Here is a 21776-nt window from a genome sequence, read left to right on the forward strand (position 1 = left end):
TGTTCCAAGTTCACAATAGTTGAGTGGTATGATACCTGAAAGAAGACAGAGATCAGGGCAAGTGGAACAGACCAAAGAGTTCAGAAGTAAATACACACACAAAGAGAGAGAGAGAGGGGAGAGAGAGAGAGAGAGAGAGAGAGAGAGAGAGAGAGAGAGAGAGAGAGAGAGTTAACTGGTCTTTGACAAGGGTGCCAGGAATATACTGCAAGGGGGAGCTAGCTCTTCAATAGAGACAGTAAGGAACACCCAACAAAATCAAATTGGGCTTTTATCTTATAGCATGTTAACACCCAACTCAAAATAGGCTTAAAAAGTAAACAGAATCAATATATTGAGAGGGTTTGGGCTTTTTGTTTGTTTGTTTATAAATTTAAAATCACATTATATATCTGTGGTGTGTGTGTGTGTGTGTGTGTGTGTGTGTGTGTGTGTGTGTGTTTTAAGACAGGATCTCATTATGTAGATCAGGATAGCCTTGAACTCACAGAGATCTGCCTGTCTCTGCCTCCTGAGTGCTGGGGATTAAAGGCATGTGCAAACATGCCTGGAATTTATTTATTTATTCATTCATTTGTAATTACAGAAATAGAAGAATATGCCATGGAAGTGTTATGTAAGGTAAGAAGCCTCTTCAGTACCATCTACAATGTCGTTTCCATCCTGAGTTTCTCCCTGATGTAAGCCAGAAGCACAGGTGTCCATTTAAACTGTAAGAAAGCACAGTGCACAGCATTTGGGTGTTGATTCTCACTGAACAGGATGGTGATAGCTCTAAATGACGGCCAGAGTGTATGAAGCATAAAGTGTGATTCCCAAATAAGACTGGGCAGCCTGAGGTTGCTGCCCAAGGTTGACAACTAGTAGATCCATATTGGAAACTTTCCATAGTCCACTCTCCATCCCATTCTGAGAGTCTTCAACCAGCAGCTCTGCATGTAAACTGTGGCTTCTCTGCCACAAAGCTCAGATAGGTTACTGGGTCACAAAGAGTAGGGAAGCATCAGAGTGTGTCCCCACATGAGCGAATCTGGAAGCTACAATGTTAAGCAGAAGCCAGTTACAAAAGCCACATACCAAGTAATTCCATTCATGTGGAGTTTTCAGAAGAGGCAGTCCAGAGGGAACTTAGGCTGCCAAGATGCAGGGAAACTAGAAAAGAGAGCGATGCCTGATGAGTTAAACCTCAAAGGGAAGTTTGCAAAGTTTATGGAATGAAGACTTTCTAATACTGGACGGTGGTGACAGTTTCACAACCCTGGTTTTACTAAGCCCACTGAAGTGTGGACTTTAAAGGGGCTAATTATATGGTATGTGACTTATATTCATAATGCTCTTTTTAAAAATCATCACAATAATTTAAACATAAAATCGTATGTAAAAAGCTGACATTGGCTTCAAATACAGGGTCAGAAAAAAAATGGAATTAAGACCCATAACACTGCTTGTCATCAAGTGCCCATAAAACTTCCTCGTCATAACTCCCCAAACACCTTGCAAAAGAATTTCCCTCAACTACAACTCCTAAATTTGTGTGGCAGTTCATCACATAACTCCTAGGTTTTTGTAAAGCTAGGCTCTCCTTTCATTTAATTTTTATTTTTAATTGACAAGTAATGTGTTTTGTCATGCATAGCGAGATGTTTAATTTCCTCCATAGCACGGCCACGTCAAGGTAACTGACAGATGCGTGACCTCAGATAGATGCATATCAAGATGTTTAATATCAGTTACCGAATGGTCGCATCTAGGTAACTGACAGATGCATGACCTCACATAGTCATCATTGATGCTGACAGCATGACATTCACCTGACATTTTTCAAGAATCTATCACTACTAATTATAGTCACTTTGCTATAGAGTAGGTCTCTTGCAACTTCTCTCTCTCCCTCTGATTGTAATTATTTATCCCTTGACCAGTCTCGTGCTCACCTTCCTCATGTCCACTGTTTCAGCCTCTGCTATTCTTCAGCACTGCTTCATGGAAAGCTGTTCTAGACCTCATAAGAATGAGCTCACAGGCTACTTGTCTGTGTTGGCTTATTTCATTTAGTTTCATGTTCTCCATGTTGCTCCAAATAACTTGATTCCACCCTTTTGTGTCTGACTAGTATCCCTTTGTGTATGTACCCCTAATTTTTGGCATCTTTCATCAACTGATGGACACTTAGGTCGATGCCATCTTTTGGCTTCCATGGATATGCTGCAATAAACATGAATGATTTTTATTTTAGACTGAGAGCCTTTATTCTACCCATAAACCTCCTGTATATTTATAGCCTTGGGATTCCAAACTGAGAATTCTGGATCCAACATAGCAAAACTATCTTTTCAAGTTCAGTCATGTTTGGAGATGTGTCTACACCCAGCTGACCCTTAAAGTGTGTGTGTGGCTTTTGGCGAGGGGTTTAACCTTCGAAGGTCATGCTCTCAGATGTAAGATGCAGTGAATGACTGGGGCTGTATGTTTTACAAGATTCCTTAGGATTCAAGTATGGTTCTTAGCTTGTGGAGTCCAGAGAGCACATTGAACTCACTGTAACTTCTATGATGAGCTAGAATGTGGAAGGTGTTACGTGTAGTTCATCAGGGTGTGTCACCCATGCTGTTGTGAGCTCTTGGGGCCTATGAGTTCCTAGAAGTGATGGCAGAATATGAAGATGTGTCCATGTGTGCTTCCCTGTAGCATGAATCTTAAAAGTTCTTATTAATAAAAACAAACCTGGAGCCAGGTATTGGGGTGAAGCTGGAAGATCAGAGAAGCAAGCCACAGCTACCTCACCTCGCTGGATCCTCAGCTGATTCTGTTTCCTCAGGCTTGATGCCTCTGAGTCCTCATCCAAAATGCATCTCAGCCGAACTGCTGCCCGAAAGCCTGAAAGCTTAACCAGCCAAAAGCTGCTAGTTTCTGGTCCTCACGCCTTATATACCTTTCTGCTCTCTACCACCACTCCCTGGGATTAAAGGCTCGCTTTCTGGGATTAAAGGCGTGAGTCACCATGCTTGGCTGTATCCTTGAACACATGGATTTCTGCCTCTGGAATGCTAGGATTAAAGGCATGAGTGCCACCATTTTCTAGCCTCTGTATCTAGTGGCTGTTCTGTTCTCTGACCCCAGATAAATTTATTAGGGTGCACAATATTTTGGGGAACACAATACCACCACACTTCCCCAGGACAGAACGTATGGTTTCTATCAGAGACTGCAAGAAGTCTCGGGAGGCAGAGAGATGCTGTGGTTCAGGAAAGGGGTGGGAGCTCTCACGATGTGATCTGCCCACTGGCACCCTGTCATTTTAAAATGGAGTTTTTCCTGAGGCCCGTCCTGACAGTGTGTGGCATGTGGCAGACTGTTTCTATTCACCTTACCTGTCTGATGCCGAGTCTGTGTGCTCTTTTTTTTTTTAGGAGATGGTATCATTCCTGGATAAGCTGGTGAGTCATTCCTTCGAGCTGATCTCTTTGGAGAACTCTGTGTGGATCTTGGTAATGAAAGGAGAGCTGGATGCCTTGGAGGGTTGGCTCTTGGTGATCATGAGCAGAGAGGACCAGGGCAGGGAAGACACGAGCTTCAGACAGCATGGGGAGTGGGTGGTCCCTAAATTAAAGATAGCCAAGGGTGAGGGTGGAGTAGGTGTCATTCATTCAAGAAAGTGAAGGGAAATGCCTTTGTTGGCATCCATCCAGGGAGGGGAACCTTGAGTATCAGGGAAAGGTGTGGGGAAATAATCTATAAGCTAGTACTTCACAGTTCATTAAATCTTGAATCTCGTCCAACAAATCTCAGATCAAACTCAGTCACAGGAATGAAAGTGGCCGTGGTCAGAGCACATGTACTATTCCCGAGACCACTCTGCCTCATGGCATTAGTCTGGAGTGGAATGCAAACACTGTGGGGTAGCAATGGAGAGAGTAGAGAGCCACAGAGCAGTGGGACTTCGCTTATTAACTGGATGTAAGATGGAGAGAAAGCCGAGGTGACTGACTTCTGGTTCAGCAATAGGCACTGTGCAGGAAACAGGGGAGGGTGATGGCTGTCTCCACTCCATGGAATTGGGTCAGGAAGTATGCTGTGGGATGGTCTGTATGTCAAATGTGTTGCTCTGATTGGTCAATAAATAAAACATTGATTGGCCAGTAGCCAGACAGGAAGTATAGGCGGGACTAACAGAGAGGAGAACTGAGAGAACAGGAAGGCGGAGGGAAACACTGCCAGCTGCCGCCATGACAAGCAGCATGTGAAGATGCCAGTAAGCCACGAGCCACGTGGCAAGGTATAGATTTATAGAAATGGATTAATTTAAGATGTAAGAACTAGATAGCTAGAAGCCTGAGCCATTAGGCCAAACAGTTTAAATAATATAAGCATCTGGGTGTTTATTTTATAAGTGGGCTGTCGGACTGCCGGGACTTGGCAGGACCTGGAGATAAAAAACTCCAGCTACAGAAGTGCTATGTGTGCACGTGCATGCATTTATGCATGCGTGGGGGGGGCATCTAAGTGAGCATGCCCAGTCTTAACTCTGTGGTCTTCTTAATGCACAACTGTTAGCTGACTGAGAATGTTACCAACAAGGACTCATGGTTTCAGGTCAGTAGGGCCCTGTATCTATCCCTAGACAGATCTGACAGGACGGAGGAAGAAGCCTGGGTCAGCTGTGTATCTGCCTCGGGGGTGGATATAGAAGTAGTTGGAACAGATCTATTCCCCATGGGCAATGCCCATTCAAACAGGAAGTTCCTAGGGGCTGAGCTGTGAGAAAATCCATTATAAAAGGCAGAGGAGAGCTTGAAGTTGGAAACATCAGCCTAGGAAGCCCAGGCTCACTGGAACCACAGGAAAAATATGGCAAAGGAAGTGTCTAATGTTGCGAGCCATCAGAAGGGTGGGAGGCCCGAGAACCACACAAAACCGCTCCCTCAAACAAGAGGGAGGGATGGAGCCCACTGGGACCTAGTGAAGGGGCTTAGGGCGGTGACTGGTGTAGACCACCGTGGGTGGCTTGACAGTAGACAGGAAGGGACAGAGCATGGCAGGGACCTGGGACAAGGAGCCATCTTCAGAGGGGGTGGAAAGGCTGAAGGCATCTCAAAAGCCTCAGATGACCAACAGGGCAGCATTGGAGAAGGGAAGAGAGCCTGCTTTAACCTATGTTGGGAGACCCAGTTGGAATTATGACTATTACTTTCCACATATGTGGTACAGGCAGATCACTTCCCACCTGAGTGGCAACCATTTGCAGGCTACTGGGAGGACTCCAGGCATGGACATGAGTGCCTCCACGTGGATGTAGTAGGTGTTCAGTCAAGGAAAGCTGCTGTCATCAGCAGCTGTAGCAGAAAGGGAGGATGATTTTTGGACTACTTGTGGCTAAGTAAGGGAGAAAAGGTCCCAGAAGAGTAAGGGCAGAATCGTAATCACACAGTGGGTGATGGCCTTGGAGCCTGGAGAGGAAAGTTATCGTTTTAAAGAGAGAAGGTGGGGTGAAACAAAGATTGATTTGAGAGAAGGGATACAGACAGACAGACAGACAGAGGGAAGAGAGAGAGAGGAGACAGACAGAGAGAGAGAGAGAGAGAGAGAGAGAGAGAGAGAGAGAGAGAGAGAGAGAGAGAGAGAGAAGGAACTCGTGGCTACTGGTCCTGTCTTCAAAGCCTAGTCATTTGTGGAGACTGAAGAGGGTGGGGATGTGTGAGAGGTGGAGTTTAGAATGATGCACGCCTCAGAGGAGTTTCTGGGGTGCCGGATGGACTCACTAGGCTGTCAAGGAGTGGCCTTCGGCTCTTCACTCTGCATCCCAGAAATCCACCCTCATTGCGTCTCTTCTTGTTTCTCTAGGGGATCCCTCAAGCAGTGTTCATTGGCCACGACTGGGCTGGTGTGCTGGTGTGGAGCATGGCTCTCTTTTACCCTGAGAGAGTGAGGTAAGCAGCCAGGTGCAGTAAGGATTTGCGAGGTTGAACTTAGAGTCTCCTCCCCCTCCAACAACACCCCCCACCCACCCACCCAAGCCAGGTACCTCACAGCTCTGCAAAACTTCTAGAAAACATTCAATAGGGAAGGTAATCACTAAGATGGGCTTACTGAGCTCCTGGGAACAGCCTCTGACTGACAATGAGGCGGCGAGTAATTCAGAGCTGGAGTGTCTTGGAGTGCGGGGCTGGCTCTGAGTGGAGTGGACAAAGAGGGGATAGAGGGTTATAGTGTCGCAGTATTAAGCAGAAGGAGAGAGTTCACCCTGGACCAAGAATCAGGAAACGTGTCCTTTAAGTGGGTGTTACAGCACATGCCTATAATCCCAGCACATGGGAGACTGACGCAGGAGGAGTGTGAGTTCAAGGTCATCCTGGGCTACAGAAAGAGAGAGTGAGAACAAGAGAGGCCTTCAGTTCTGTCCTGCAGTGACCGTGTGACAAGTGTCACCTCCTAGCCCCTGTCTCTTCTACTACAAAGCTGCCACTGAAGCTCATAGCCAAACCGACACCCTGAAACGCTATGTGGGTGCACAGCCACATCCCCGTCACCACCACAGTATCCGCGGTCATTATCATAGCCAGACCGACACCCTGAAACGCTGTGTGGGTGCACAGCCGCCACGGCGCGTCCCCGTCACCACCGCAGTATCCACGGTCATTATCATAGCCAGACCGACACCCTGAAACGCTGTGTGGGCACACAGCCGCCACGGCGTGTCCCCGTCACCACCGCAGTATCCACGGTCATGATCATAGCCAGACCGACACCCTGAAATGCTGTGTGGGCGCACAGCCGCCACGGCGCGTCCCCGTCACCACCGCAATATCCACGGTCATGATCATAGCCAGACCGACACCCTGAAACGCTGTGTGGGTGCACAGCCACCACGGCGTGTCACGGTGACCACCGCAGTATCCACGGTCATTATCAAGGCTCTGGTGGAAGTTTCTGGATGTCCTGGAATCTGGTGGGTGAAGTAGACCTCATGGCCACACACAGTCAGCTAGAAAGCTGCAGCTAACGCCTCTCTCTTGGTAGGAGAGGAGTATAGGTGGCAGGGTCTGCATGCTCCAGATAATGCAGTCGCTTTTTAAACGGCCGTCTTTTGAAGAACAGAGAGCCCTCTTCACACGGTGAGATGACATCAGAGACTGAAATTAATCAGGAATTTCCTAAAACATTTTTAAAATATATACCTCATTTGTATTTATTTTTAAACCTATGTTTATTTTGTGTGTGCCTATGGTGTGTGTTGTGGATATATATTGTGCATACATGCCAGGATATGGGAGGGTGCCCATATACGGAGGCCACAGCAAGACACCAGGCTTCTTTCTCTGTCTCTGTCTTATGACCTTGAAGCAGGGTGTCTCACTGGACTGGCAGCTGGCTTTTTTGACTAGGCTGGCTGAGGAGTAGACTCGGGCTCCGCCTCTCTCTGCTCCTGCAATACAGAGGGTTTCGGGCACTTGCCTCCATGCCTGGCTTTTTACATGGGCCCTGGAAATTTGAACCCAGGTCCTCAGGTCCTTGTGTTTGTAGAGCGAGTGCTCTTACCCCGTAAGCTACCTCTCCCGATCCCTCCTAAAACACTTCTAAAGTGTATGTATTACTGCTCTCCTCCCCCATCCTCACTCCTTCCTTCTCTCTTTCTCCTGTTTCACTTAAACTGGAAATCAGAGTTTAATTCTTGTCTTAGGTAGAGTTTCTATTGCTGTGAAGAGACACCATAACCACAGCAACTCTTATCAAGGAAAACATTTCATTGGGGCTGGCTTACAGTTTAGAAGTTCAGTTCTTTATCATCATGGCAGGAAGCATGGTGGCCTGCAGGCAGACATGGTGCTTGAGAGGTCGCTGAGAGTGCCACATTGGGATCTGTCATTAGCAGGAAGAAAAAGCAAGCCACCAGGCCTGGCTTGATCTTCTGAGACCTCAAAGCCAGCCCCCTGTGACACACTTCCTCCAACAAACCCACATCTACTCCAGTCAGGCCACACGTCCTACTAGTGCCTCTCCCTGAGCCTATGAGACCGTTTTCAGTCAAACCACCAGAATTCTTGAACAGATTGTACAGTAACCAAAGAGTTACTGTACAAGCAAATCGCATGCTGTTGAAAATAAACCAATAGGAAGATAGCCATGAGCACGATGTGTAGCTTAAAGGAGACCATATATGTTATTTTTCTCAACTTAGTCTCTTCCCAGCAAAAATTTAGAAACATTTTACTGGCCAAACTGAGGTTTTGCCTGAATAGCATCAGACCTGAGACACCCCAGCAAGCCCTAGTCTCCAGTTCCTCTCATGTTCTGTCTCAGGCACCCTAACCCTTAGCAATGTAGTGATTACTTCCAATCACTCCCAGAAAGGGCTGTGTGTGTCCACAAAGGTATGTGTGTGTCTAAGGCAGGTAAGGTTAAAAAGGAAGCTGCAGTTGAGTGGGGAAAACCCTACTAGGTTAAGACTCCAAACACCTGTGTTCTAATCCCAGGGTCCCCACTCACTGACGAAGTGAAACTTGGTACACGTAATTTCCCACTTCGACTTCAGTTTTGACCTGAAATGTTCTTTCTGGGTCGTGTCTGTCTCAAGAGGCTGTTTGTTTTAATGTTGCTTATTCTTCTTGCAGAGCCGTGGCCAGTCTGAACACTCCGTTCATGCCACCAAATCCTGAGGTGCCTCCTATGGAAGTTATCAAATCTATCCCAGTGTTTAATTATCAGCTGTACTTCCAAGAACCAGTAAGTGGGGGACACCAAGAGCGATGGAGCCAATGGTGTTGCCTCTCCCCCCCTCCCCTCCCTTCCCTCCTCTCCTCCCCTCCTCTCTTCTCTTCTCTTCTCCCCTCCCCTCCCTTCCTCCTCTCCCTCTTCTTCTCCCTCTCTCCTGCCCCTTAAATATCCTGAGGCATTAGTTAGAAATGTAAAAATGACTTTGCAAACAGACTCGGGCATACTGGCCACAGATCCAGTGGGTCCTTTGTGAGCAGGTGAACATTTGTCTGTGTCTCTGGGTGGCTGAGGAGCAGGGGACGGTGCCAGGCTGGCTTCTGCTGCTTCTGCAATGTGTGCAGCAGGAGCCAAGTGCTCACTTAAAGCTGCCGGTCTCAGGCTCTTGCTAGGGACCTTGTCCTCTGCTCACTGACAACTGAACCTTGTGAAGTGTCACCAACAGCCAAAAAGCCCCACAGCAGGCACTCAAGAGTGTTGAAAGGATGTGGGGTTGTTCGAGGTATCAGCATAAATCCCACAAAGATACCTTTCAAAAACAGCCCTGGAGTGTATGATCCTTGTGATGAGTATCTGACACCACCTTTGACAGGGACTCTCTGAGAACATTGTGAGTCACCTGACCAGAAATAACAAGAGTCCATCCTCAATGCACTCTATCCAATGAGCTACACAGCCCAGCATCAGCTGAGCTGGACTGTGGGAAGACTTCTGAATCAAGCAGGCGCTTTGCTTGCCACTTCCACAGTTCAGCAAATCTGGAGCTGTCCCAGAAGCCATGCCTCCTTCAGGAATCCCCACCCCCTGCTCGAGAAGCCCTCCACCACCACCAAACAGCTCTGCCCCCTTGATTCCACATTGCTGTGTGTGTGCTCCTGGCTCACCTTGAGGGCCAGGGCTCACCTTGCTCTTGCAGCATATTTGGATGCCTGGGGTACAGTAGGACTGAACCAATGCTCTCAGAAAGGGGGATCCTACAGCTGCCTGCACAAAGCCATGTGGTGACCATGATCCTGAGCCCTTGGACGCATGGAGAGGTCTCTTTATCTGGTTCTGCACATTTTGCCCTTTGAGGTGGATTGACGCTGGATCTGTGCCCATGCAGGGAAGGAGTGGGGGCATTGATCATCCTCCCATGCTGAATTTGCAGTTGAAGATTTTTGATGAGAGCCATGTTGGCTTATTAATTACGAGCCCACTCATTTGTAAGATTCGATTCTATGGAGAATCAATGGACGTCTTCTTCAAGGTGATGAATGCCAGGCAAGAAATAGCAACGGGAGGCTGTAGATCCACAGTGATGGATGAGAGCCTGCCCTGCCTGTGAGTCGGGCTCAGTCAGGGTTCTTATTTATTGAGAGCCAACCTCACCCCAGAAGCAGCTGCTGTTGACGAGGCACATTTCAGTGTCTGGAGCCCCGCAGAGGCCTCCACAGAGCTCTGATCTCACGTGGTGCTTAGAGGAGTAAATGGACACCAAGAGGTGGTGAGGCTCAGAGAGCGCGCATGGGTAAATAGTTCTGCCCCCTCACATGACAGTCCATCATGCTGACAGGGAGGGGGTGTAAAGGTGAGGGCCAGAAAGGAGAGGATAAAAGCGATTGTGCTCTTGGGGACATATGGAAAGGCTGCATTTCACAGTGGCAAGTGTCCTGACTGCTCTTTATAGGCTCCCGAGCCCAGCATTAGCACCTAACACACATGGTTCAAGCCCCAGTACTGACTCATGACCTTAGCTCTCCAAGCCCTGGGTTGATTCGTCATCTGTCAGATGGGGATTGGTAAGGATTCAAAGGGATGGTGCATGTTTCTTATCGTGCTGACATGACACGCAGGCTCGGTAGCATGTGGTGATTATTGTACACACAGGCCGGGTGACACAAGGTGATTATTACCATCAGCATTGTCACTGTTCTTAAAGTTACTGAATGGCACCAAAGTCGCCTAGTTTTTATTTTTATTTTCAATATTATCAGGAGATGTAACCCAATATGGCCAGCTGCAGCCTGAGGCGTTGGGTCTTAGAGACTTCTACACAGGTGATGCCAGGATCTTAGAATTTCTTGCCTAGTCAGAATGAAACAGAGTTGGGATTTATCCAAAAGAGAGAGTACACATTTTAGACTTAAGCATGAAAGTTGAGAGGGAGACCTCTAAACACTGTATATAGTCACAGGTATAATTTACAACCAGGCTCAAATATTAAGCAAACTAAAAATTGAGTTTCAAGTCGGGTGTGGTAGCGCAAACCTTTAATACCAGCACTCAGGAGGCAGAGGCAGGTGGATCTCTGTGAGTTTAAGACCAGCCTGGTCTAAAAAGTGAGTTCCAGGACCACCAGGGCTACACAGAGAAACCCTGTCTCGAAAAAACAAAACAAAACAAACAAACAAAAAATTAAGTTTCAAATGCTTTTGTGAGAAGTACTTGGTTTACTCCTTTCTCTTATCTTTAACAATTTCCTTCTGTCAATGATGCTGTGAGGTGGTTTGTGTAGTGCATAGTTCACGTTTGTGAATGACAGAGACATCAATGAGGTTCAACTCGGAGATTGCATTGAGGCTGTAAGTAAGCAGGGTCCTTTAGCTAGTCTTGTTTGGGCTGTCTGTGGGAGAGGAGGGCATCTTCACAGTGGGTTCTAGAGGGTGGCATTGTTTTTGTTTTCTCGGGTGACATTCTTGACTCTCAGTCAAAGAGAAATAGAAACCAGGGCCTGAAGTGAGGGTCTGTTTCCTCTTTCCCAGCCTCTTCATTTTCTCTGTCTCATCCTGCCTCAGACTGCTCCCCACCCACACACACACCTTGCCTTCCTCCATTCATTTTTTTTCTTCCTACTGAGGAAGGAAGGTATCAATAGGTGCCCAGAAAAGGCTCAATGGATGTAAAGGAGGGTGGGTAGGAGTGGAAACTATACAAGGAAGGAATACCAGGGAGATGTTGACTACAGCTGGGTTTTCAAAATCTCATTGTTTTGTCATGCCTCTGTGTATCTGGGGGGAAGGTCCCTTCCTTTTTCCTGTGCCAGCCCTGGTGGGGAAAGCCTTTAGTCATAGGAGTGCCCTTGGTGTTGGTCCTGTTTTGTGCTGGTTTTATTCCTGGGCAGCTGTAGGAACCCTATGATGTCATCGACTATGCTCAGTGTTGGCCAGTGCTGGGCTATGCCTCTCTGGCCCAGTGGGCCATTTTGCTCCTGTTCTGCATCAAGTCTAGACTTCATGTTGAGCTAAAGCTCATGGGTGCGTGGAGTGTAAACATCACAGCTGGGATGGAAAGGTTTCCTGGCAGCTGGAAGCCAAGGAATACCACTGAGTCACACTGCACAACAGACCTCACATAAGATATTTATTTACTGGGAGGGAAAAAACCAGGAGGGTGGCTGCCTCTGCTCAAGCAAGAAACAGCAGCAAACTGAACAGGATAGAGGGCTTGTATAGAGCTTCTTGGGAAGGGGGTAGAACTTTTCAGGGTAGAGCTTTCCAGGGTGGAGATTGGTGGGATTTCTTGTCCAGAGATTGGGCTTTTTGCTCTGCAGGGTGGGGGTAGAGTTCAGCAGTTAGGGTAGTTAGAGTATTCTGTGGGTAGAACCTGGCAGTTAGAGGTCCTCAGGGGATAGTCCTGGCTACTCATGTGATTTGAGGGGCTTACATGGAGGAAACGGTGGCTAGTGGGTGCTGGGTGGTATATGACGTCCTCTGCACTGGGCAGGTGCCATCATTAGTGCCTGGGGTGCAGGTCTATTGGGGGATGTTGTTAAATGAAGTTTTGTTCTGTGGAGCTGCTGGGGACCTGCATTCTAAGCATCTACCCAGAAGGAGAGGCTCCCAGTACCCAAGAGCAACAAGGCCTGTAATCGAGTCTCCACTGAATTATTGAGGATTTAGCAAAAATTACAGTCTCTTGTCCAGAAAATGTCATGTACATACCCAATTCTGTGGCAATTCCAAGACGTTCTAGAACTTCTTCTGAAAGCTACCCTAAGGATACCTGGCTATTTTATTAGGAGGCCCTCTCTCTCTCCTCATTGGCCTGGGGCTTGCTTCCCTAGACCCGACTGGCCAGCCAGAAAGCTCCAGGGACCCACCAGCTTCCATCTCGTGAGAACTGGGCTTGCGAATGTGTGCCACTGCCCTCGGCTTCTTCGCACAGGTTTTTGATGTCAAACTCAGGTCCCCATTCTTGCAAGACAAATGTCTATCAACTAAATGGTCTCTCTGGTCCTCCTGAGAGAGAGACATTTCACGTTCAAGGCATAACCTTTAATATACATACTATCCGGTCTCTAGTCCAGCAAGTCTGTGTATCCCAGCTCTTTCCTCAAGCCAGAACAGCCTTCCTTCATCTGCAAGGCCAAGTCCCACTCATCTCCAGTCCACCTCCAGTGTTCTCCCCTTCGGTAAAAGCAAGCAGAACTGTCACTTGGGCCATCACGGTGAACTCTCACTCGCTTCACAGTCCTCGATGCTGCTTTATTCTCGGGGTGTTTGCCACCTGCGAGACTCCCCAAGAACTCTTCGGTATATCTTGGAATTAAACAGTATTCACAAGAGGAATTAGTGGACATGAACACTTCCCAAGAAACACCAGGCATCATATTTCCAACATTTGACTCTATCTGCAGTGGCCAACCCCTCATCCACATTACAGAAACATCTCGGCTTTGCCATAAATAAGCTCGTAATTATGTATGCTAAATTTAAAAGGATGATACAGAGGGAAAGTAGGTAGAGATATTGGGAGGTGTGGACCTCTGGGCTCCTCTCTACCTATTTAGTCCTCATTCCTGCAGCCTGGTGTTCAGAGCACGAGGTGTCTGAGAGCCTGCCGTAGCCTATAATAGACGAGCAATTACCTGTAATCACACTCTCTCAAGACAGAAGAACCTGGTAATTTATCACCACCAAGGACGTGTGTCCCAGCTCCTAACAAAGGACGTTTGCTGCCCTGTCCTTAGGGAGAGAGCCCTGATAGCATTCCAAAGGTCTGTAATGATTAGGACCAAATTGAAGACGATGGTTGAAGTTACTACAGTCAAATTGAGAAGCATGAAGGGAACTGTGAACAGAGACATCTCACCGTGCATCTTGTCAGAGCCTGGCCACCTCCTTAAATCTGCATTGGCCTCCTTGATTATGCAAGTTGTACCTCACAGTGGGATTCTGGGCAACAACAAAAAAAAAAAAACAGTGTTATCCTCAAACTCACCTCCCTGGAAGCACCCCGTTAGCATCTTATATTCTATTTAATATTTTCTAACATATATCTCATGATAAAAAAATTCCAAGGAATGTAATTCTAACAAAACGTGGGCTGGATAGGACAGACGCTGAGGGCTTGTGGCCTTTGGCAGTGGGTGGGCTACAGTTTCCAGGGCTTCTTAAAGCGATCTTTAATTTTGCTTTCTTGGCTGTTTTAGGGAGTGGCCGAGGCCGAATTGGAAAAGAACATGAGTCGGACTTTCAAAAGCTTCTTCCGAGCAAGTGATGAGATGGTAAGAGGTGGGAGATGGTGTGTGTGTGTGTGTGTGTGTGTGTGTGTGTGTGTGTGTGTGTGTGTTTGCATGTATGTGCATGGGTGTGTGTGCATGCATGCAAGTGTGTGTGCATAGTGCATATGTGCACACAAATGTGTTCGGGTTTGTGCATGTGTGTGTGTGTGTGTGCATGTGTGTGTTATAAGTTTGGTTTATGAGCTCATCTTTAGTGACATTGACCTGTACCAGCCTGCTTGTTTGGACTTTGGACCCACTCTCTTGGGTGACTCATCATTATTTCTGTCCTACATTCTGGTGGCAGTCCCACCCAGGCTCACTTCTTTGTTTGCCTCATATCACCTGAGTCCCCAGATCACCCAACAGCATAAAGTCAAGTGCACGGGGACATCTTTCCATTTTCTCTTAGTACCAAGCTGAAGCAAATAAATTTCCCACCTGCCTGTCATGGGTAGACTTTTTCATTTTACCTTTTCATGGATGCTTCTGCACACTGAGGAGCCCTGGGTTGCCAGATTTCCTCTAGGGCAGGGCAGGGAGCGGCTCGTTCTGGTTCTCCACCTTCTGTAGGTCTGAGCTCCCCTCTCTCGTGCTCACACTGACAAGCCCAAGCCGTTACTTAGATCTGCAAGCGTCTGCAGCAGCAATGGACGGGAACTTCAGCTCTCTCTTCTCTGACCCTGAGAGATCCTTTTGCTGCCTTTTGGGGTCAGCGTGTGTGTTATAGCCCTGTCTGCTCTTTCATTGCTAGGATTTCAGTTATTCTTGGTTACCCATGATCGAATAATACCAAAAGGGGAAATTCTGCAGATAAAAAATCTAAGTTGTAAAGCGTGTGCCACGCTGAGAGGCATAATGAAATCCCACATCACCCGACTGGTGTGAATCTGCTCTTTCTCAACATGGGGAGGGGGGGTGCCTCATTTATGAATCAAACACTATCACGGGTGTCAGGTACAGGGTGTGCACAGAGTACACAGTGTCCAGTGTCCAGTGCTGTCCTTGGTGGCCAGCTTCCATCCCCTGTATGTTTTAGCACATATCCCCACATGGAAGGGTTCTCCCATGGCCCTCGTGCACTTGAGGTCTGCTGTAGTGGCGACCTGAGTCACAGTCTTCTGACTTTGCTTCACTCACGACACCCTCCCTAACTTTTCTTCCACAGGGTTCACTCACTGTGCATAAAGCTACTGAACTGGGTAAGAGGTATCCCTGGGAGGGAAGGGATGGCAGGGCCGCATCAGCAGAATGTTAATGGAGTCCTGTTCCCTCTGCCCCTGAAGAAGCCCTCAGCTTGCTTTACTGTTCCAGGCTTTGACTTGCCCAACCAAGGTCCCCTGACGATTAATGGTGCGACCCTGGTCTGTCCTATAGGGAGTTGAGTGTCAAAGTCCTAAGAAGCTTTGAGGACTTAGAGAGGGTATCTGAGGCAACCCACCCTTTTCTGGTAAAGACCCCACCTCAGGATGGAGAGGTGGCTGCTGTGGAGTCAACAGTGTGCCCAAGGCAGATCGCACTAGACCCACCTAAGTCTCCACCGGCCCTTCCACCCCAAGGTCCTCTTCCGGCCACTCTGGTTCCCACACATCTTGGTCACCCCGATGAGTGGGATTTAACTGAAGTCAGATCTGGACTCAACTCTGAGGCCCCGACCTCCACCAGCACTGGCCCCACAGATGCTTGCTTCACGCCTGGCACTGCCGCCTAGCCATTATTCATCCGAGTCTTAATAACTGTGGTCACTGACACTCCTGGTGCTGGACCTCCGGCCTCTCATATGACCTCTCGATCACAAACAGAAGAAGTGGATCTCAGAGGTTGACCTGTGTCGACAGGCTGAGCTGGAGTCTGACCCTAGCGGCCTTCGCCTCTGAGGATATCTGCCTCCTTACTCCCACCCTCCACCCCCAGCCCGCTTCTTTTCTTTCCAGCCCCTTGTTAGTTTATTGGTTCCGTGTTCTGAGTACCTGTCATCGAGGAGTCCAGGGGTAGGATGCTGCCCGCAGAGAGCTCAGGGTGGTGCAGGGAAGCAGATCAGCAGTAGAGAAGTGCGATATGCAGATGGGGATGGGATGCTCAAATGGGCCTAGGGCCCAGCAGGGCGGGAGCACCAGCTGGGTGTCTGATTCCCTTGACATTGACCTTGAAGCCTGGAGCGATTGTGCCCTTTACTGTGAGGGCTGTAGAATGAAAACAATGTGTTTGTTCCTGATGAGCCTTTAAGGGAACTGCCAGGACACTGCATACCTCTGAAGACAATATGGCATTTTATAATGAGAACCCCACAGTAGGGAAGATCCCAGCCCCATGGCTTGGTGCTCCCCCTGGCCAAGAGGAAGTCAATGAGGAGAGGGCAGAGGGACAGACACAAAGTCTCATGGGCCCTTCACTCCAAGTTCAGATGGGGCAACCTCAGCAGGGAAGGCCAGCTTTAGAACCATTCAGCCTGCAGCGGGAGAGGACACAGGTGTCTTTTTGCAGGGGGAATCCTTGTGAACTCCTCAGAAAATCCCAGCCTCAGCAGGATTACTACTGAGGAGGAAATTGAGTTTTATGTACAGCAGTTCAAGAAGTCCGGCTTCAGGTAAAAAGGAAACCCCAAACAGGGTGGATAGGGTGCTCAGCTGTCGGGGATGGGGACGGTTACTTCCACCACAGCCCCTGTGAGCACCACAGTGACCTGTCTGTGGTTGAATGCCCCCCAGTGCCGAGAGGCTCACTACCTATGCTGTGCAGCTTCCTTTGGGGTATCCAGCTTGTGCTTTCTTGTGTTTATGGGTCCCCCAAAAGGGAGAGGCTTTTAATTGATTTGCAGTCATAACTCCTCCAAGAATCAGGGCAGCTCTTCTTCTGTCTTTGGAGAATCGAAAACCACACAAACCCAAACGTGCATGCACTGTCTCTGACCCACCATGACACTTCTCACTGAGTTTCCTGGGGCAGGAAGATGGCTTCTAGGTGTGGATGGGGGTAATCTGTAGGGTCAGCTTCTGTTTGCCCCCAGATCCTCTCAGGGGCACCAGCCCAGGGGCAGAGAGTTCCTGCCCTAGGCCTCACTGAGGAAGCAGCAGATGTGGATAGGAATCGTGTGTCTCGGGGCCACACTCTCATGTCCTGCAGCACTCACCCTCCCGGGCACAGTTGTGTCTGGGTAGCACAGGTCCTTATGGGCCAACAGTGGTCAACTCCTGGAAGCTCACCCTCGTTACTGTCTGATCCTCTCCACAGAGGCCCTCTGAACTGGTATCGGAACGTAGAAAGGAACTGGAAATGGAGCTGTAAGGGACTGGGACGGAAGGTGAGCACTGTGGCCTCCTGCTACACACACACACACACACACACACACACACACACACACACACCAGGCACATATACATACACACACACACACCAGGCACACACACATACACACACACACACACCATACACACACAAACTAGGCACACACACACACACACACACCTCATACCCCACACGCACTTATACACCAGACATACACACACGTATGTGTACAGCACTCACACACACCAGACATACACGCTTCACACACAGACACCAGACACACACACACAGACAATAGACACACACATACCAGACTTACATACACACCAGACACACACACACACACACACACACACACACACACAGACACTAGACACACACATACCAGACTTACATACACACCAGACATACACACACACACACACATATGCTCACATACTCTCACACACATCAGACATACATATCCTGCACACAGACACCAAGTGCACACACATTTGCACCAGACACATGTGTACACACACACACACACACACACACACACACACACTCATCTCACATAGAGACACCAGACACACACACTGGACTCACAGAGCCGCCTTTAAGGCTTCCTGTTGCTCCCACAGGACCTGGGTCCTATACAAGGGCCCTGGCTTCCTCCTTTCCTCTGAGGTTGGGGTGGACTCCACTCAGGGCTTCCTGTTAGAGCCTCTTGCTGGTGAGACCCCCCCAGAGTGGTGGCTTCTGGTGCTGCAGGGATCCTGACCAGGTAATGACAGCATTATACGGGATGAGTGAATCTCCTGGCAGTAGCCCTGGTCAGGGCCACAGATTGGCCAGGGTCACTTGAAGTGGACAATGACACCAAACCACAGAAGCGTGCTGGCTTCTCAGACAGATGTGACTTTGGCCTCTGCCTCTGTCACCTTGTGGTTTTGTCTCTGGGTCTCAGTTTCCTCATTTGTCGATCAGATGATAGGTGGTCTTCAACCTCTGGGTCTATAAAGAGAGTTGCATTGCATCCTAAATGCTAAACATCGAAACTGGCATTTTTTTTCAACCATCACAGGAGCAGGCCTTCATCAGCTCCCCTAAGAGCCCAGTCCCCTCCTTCCTTCACTACGGGTAATGCAGGGTTTACAAACGGGCTTGATCCAACCCCTGTGTGACACGTGGACGATCACTTCGCCAGGCTGATGCCCTGTTGCCATCTCTGCAGTAAAGACGCTGCAGGACCAGGGTCTTCCTCAGAGAGCTGTGTGATCAGGAAGTGACAGGATGTGCTGAAAGCCTTGAGAGAGGGTCCCGGCAGAGCAGTTCTTCAGCTAATGCCCTCATCACTGTCATTACAGTCGTCTATGACTGATGTATTGGCAAAACTACAGTTCCGTAGACCAGAGGGGTCAAGGTGTGGAGGGAAATGAGGAGGACACTGTGGGGTGGACCAGGTCATGCTAAGGCTGGATTTCTAAGGCTGAAATTAGTTTCAGCATCGCAATCACTTTTGACCATCACAGGACCCTGAGGAGATGGGATGAGAAGCATGGTGTTCTCCAGAGTCCTCAGCTAGGTCAGGCTGACATTGCTTAGAAGTAACTTAAAAAGAAATGCCGCATGTATGGTGCATGAATGTAATCCCAGCTACTTCAGAGACTGAGGCAGGGGGATCGCTACTCAGCAAGACCCTGACTCAGACTAAAGTTAAGAAGGTAGAGGCCACAGTTCCACTTGCCTAGTGTGTATGAGGCTCTGGGTTCTACCCTTTGCTCTGAAAGGAAAGAGACAGGAGAAGAAAAGGATAAAGATGGAAGAGTGAGGAGAGTGTGTGGGACCTTCTCCAGCTTGCAGCATCCCCGGGGTTCCCTTCATTTGTCAGCACACAGACGGGGAGTCATTTCTGTCCCTTCTGGTAACACACAGGTAACTGTCATGGCTGTCCCACTCACACTCTTGAATCTTGGCTTCTCCTTTAAAAAAAAAAAAAAAAGGATTTACTTTTATGTGTGTGAGTGTTTTGCCTGCACGTCTACATGTATAACAAATGTACACAGTGCTCTCGGAGGCCAGAAGAGGATGACAGATCAACTGGAAATGGAGTTACAGATAGTTGTCAGTTGCTATGTGGGTGCTGGCAACCAAACCCAAGTCCTTAGAATAGCACGTGGGTCCTCTGGAAGAGCAGCAAATGCTCTTAACCACTAAGCCATCTCTCCAGATCTTGGCATATCCTTTTAAATCAAAAGGAATCTTGTCCTTCCAGGATCTCTGTCTTCCTTTAAATTGGTTCTATGAGCTAACTGAGATACAAGGTCAGCTCCCCACCCACCCTTCTCTCACTCTCTCTCTCTCTCTCTCTCTCTCTCTCTCTCTCTCTCTCTCTCTCTCACACACACACACACACACACACACACACACACACACACACACCACTGCATTGCTAGATCCAAATTCTGATGACCCCTCACTGAAAAGCTTGGTAGGGGGCAGAGCCAGAGCCAGGGCAGGGCAAAGGTCTTCTCATGGGGTGGAGGTGAGAGCTGGTAGTAGCAGACACCCAAGGCAACCTTCCCTAGGCACAGATGGCATCAGGGTGGCTGAGTGACAGCTTCCCTTACTGTTCCCCCGCCAGATCCTGGTCCCAGCCCTGATGGTCACAGCTGAGAAGGACTTCGTACTCCGTCCTCAAATGTCCAAGAACATGGAAAACTGGGTGAGAGAATGGCCCTGCACATGGGAGAGAACACAGGGGCCCAGGAGGGAGGCAGCAGAGGAGGTCATCCCTGAGAGGCTGGATGGGGACCAGCTAAAGCTCTACCCTGACCCAGCCTCATTGCTGACATCACTATCCCCTCCCATTGACACTCCTTTTCCCTACACCGATAAGCTCTGCCATTCCTCATTCCTGTCCTAAATGGCACAAGGGTCCTCCAAGGATGGCCTATGGGAATCATAGAGGAAGGGGTCCCCTCCAAGATGGCCTCTGCTGTGTATTACACTGACTCCACCAGCCTGATTAACATTCTGCTGCTGACCTTCCTGCATGGGATTTTCTTTCAGATCCCTTACCTGAAAAGGGGACACATTGAGGACTGTGGTCACTGGACACAGATAGAGAAGTAAGGAGCCTGGGGTCCCTGGGTGAGAAGAGCATGATTCCCTGGTCACTTGTCTTAAGAGCAGGCTTAGCTCTGCCAAGCTCACGTCTGCCGGGTCTTTTCAATCACACTGCCTTGGTGAGGACAGTGGGTTCAGATAGGTCAACATGTCTTTTGTCTCCCTTCTAGACCTGCTGAGGTGAACCAAATTCTTATCAAGTGGCTGGAGACTGAAGTCAAGAACTCGTCATTGACCTCCAAGATTTAGCCAGTAGCGTGTCCCCTGTTTCCAGACATGGCCTTATCCAGAACTAGCAGCATTGTTCTTTGGTCAGCCAGTGATTTTCTTGGGAAAGTGATCAGATGTGATGTAATTTTAGATCCAGGAGAAAGTGTGTGCGATTAATTCTCTGAAGATGACTGCACCATCAAAGAAAAGATCACAGCCCGTCAGGAAGCCATGGGGCAGCCCAGCTGGTAGCTTGGCAGCCAAATCCATACCTGTTCTTTTTGAAGCAGCTGATTTGGGGTCTTCATTCAATAAAGCTAACACCTTGGTGCTCCAGTTCTGTGTTCTCTAGAGAAGCCGGGCAACTGCTCAGAGAGGGTACTGCTTTCCAATGAAGAGAAGCCTCCGAGGTGCTGTGTGACCCAGACCAGCTCTGTTCAGGGAGCCTTCCTGAAGGATGCTATGGGTGGTCCTAACCTTTGTTTCTGTGCAGTGTGTACACAGGTACTGATGCGGACTATATTTGAAACTTGCCGTGGAGTCTGAGGAAGTGATTTCAGCCACCACTCTGCCAGGCTTGAGCTGATCTAGTTTCGTGCCCCCACCACACACACAGACCTCTCCTTCCCCTTGTCATATCTAGGGAGACTCCAAGTCTCACTCATCTTGTGTTCTGCAGTTGTCAACCCTCTGTCCTGCTTTGGGCACCGGAGTCTCATAGCAGCAACCTCCTAACTGCCTGCACCACCCTTCGAATCCTCCAACCTTCCCCCAAGATAAAATCCATGCTCTGAGACCCACCCAGCCCGGCCCCATCACTCCACGATTTCTATATAGCTGTCCTCCAGTTTTTCTCTCCTTGAATCTGAACTCATACAAGATAGGCTCTCTTGACCCTCTCTGCCCGACCTGTGCATGCTCTCATATGGAGTCTCCCAGTTGCCTCCTTCTTGACCAAGTCTCGGTCTCAATGGAT

The 21776-nt window shown here is 48.7% G+C and overlaps 1 protein-coding gene across 3 annotated transcripts in view; it reads left to right on the forward strand.

Moving 5' to 3' along the window:
• Positions 1-21136, forward strand: part of Ephx2 (epoxide hydrolase 2) — a 44629-nt gene extending 23493 nt beyond the window's left edge. For all 3 annotated transcript variants that reach the window (XM_052732896.1, XM_052732895.1, XM_052732894.1), the window contains 11 exons: positions 587-621; positions 3411-3437; positions 5842-5927; positions 8610-8721; positions 14123-14197; positions 15363-15396; positions 16679-16781; positions 17426-17495; positions 20106-20186; positions 20534-20592; positions 20761-21136. In XM_052732896.1, coding sequence (XP_052588856.1) covers positions 587-621; positions 3411-3437; positions 5842-5927; positions 8610-8721; positions 14123-14197; positions 15363-15396; positions 16679-16781; positions 17426-17495; positions 20106-20186; positions 20534-20592; positions 20761-20839 — 761 coding nt within the window. In that variant the 3' untranslated portion in view covers positions 20840-21136. The remainder of the gene's footprint in view (positions 1-586; positions 622-3410; positions 3438-5841; positions 5928-8609; positions 8722-14122; positions 14198-15362; positions 15397-16678; positions 16782-17425; positions 17496-20105; positions 20187-20533; positions 20593-20760) is intronic.
• Positions 21137-21776: the final 640 nt, after the last annotated feature.

The sequence above is a fragment of the Peromyscus californicus genome, unplaced genomic scaffold (assembly GCF_007827085.1).
Source record: "Peromyscus californicus insignis strain IS unplaced genomic scaffold, ASM782708v3 Scaffold_12__1_contigs__length_115047231, whole genome shotgun sequence".
Lineage (NCBI taxonomy): Eukaryota > Metazoa > Chordata > Mammalia > Rodentia > Cricetidae > Peromyscus > Peromyscus californicus.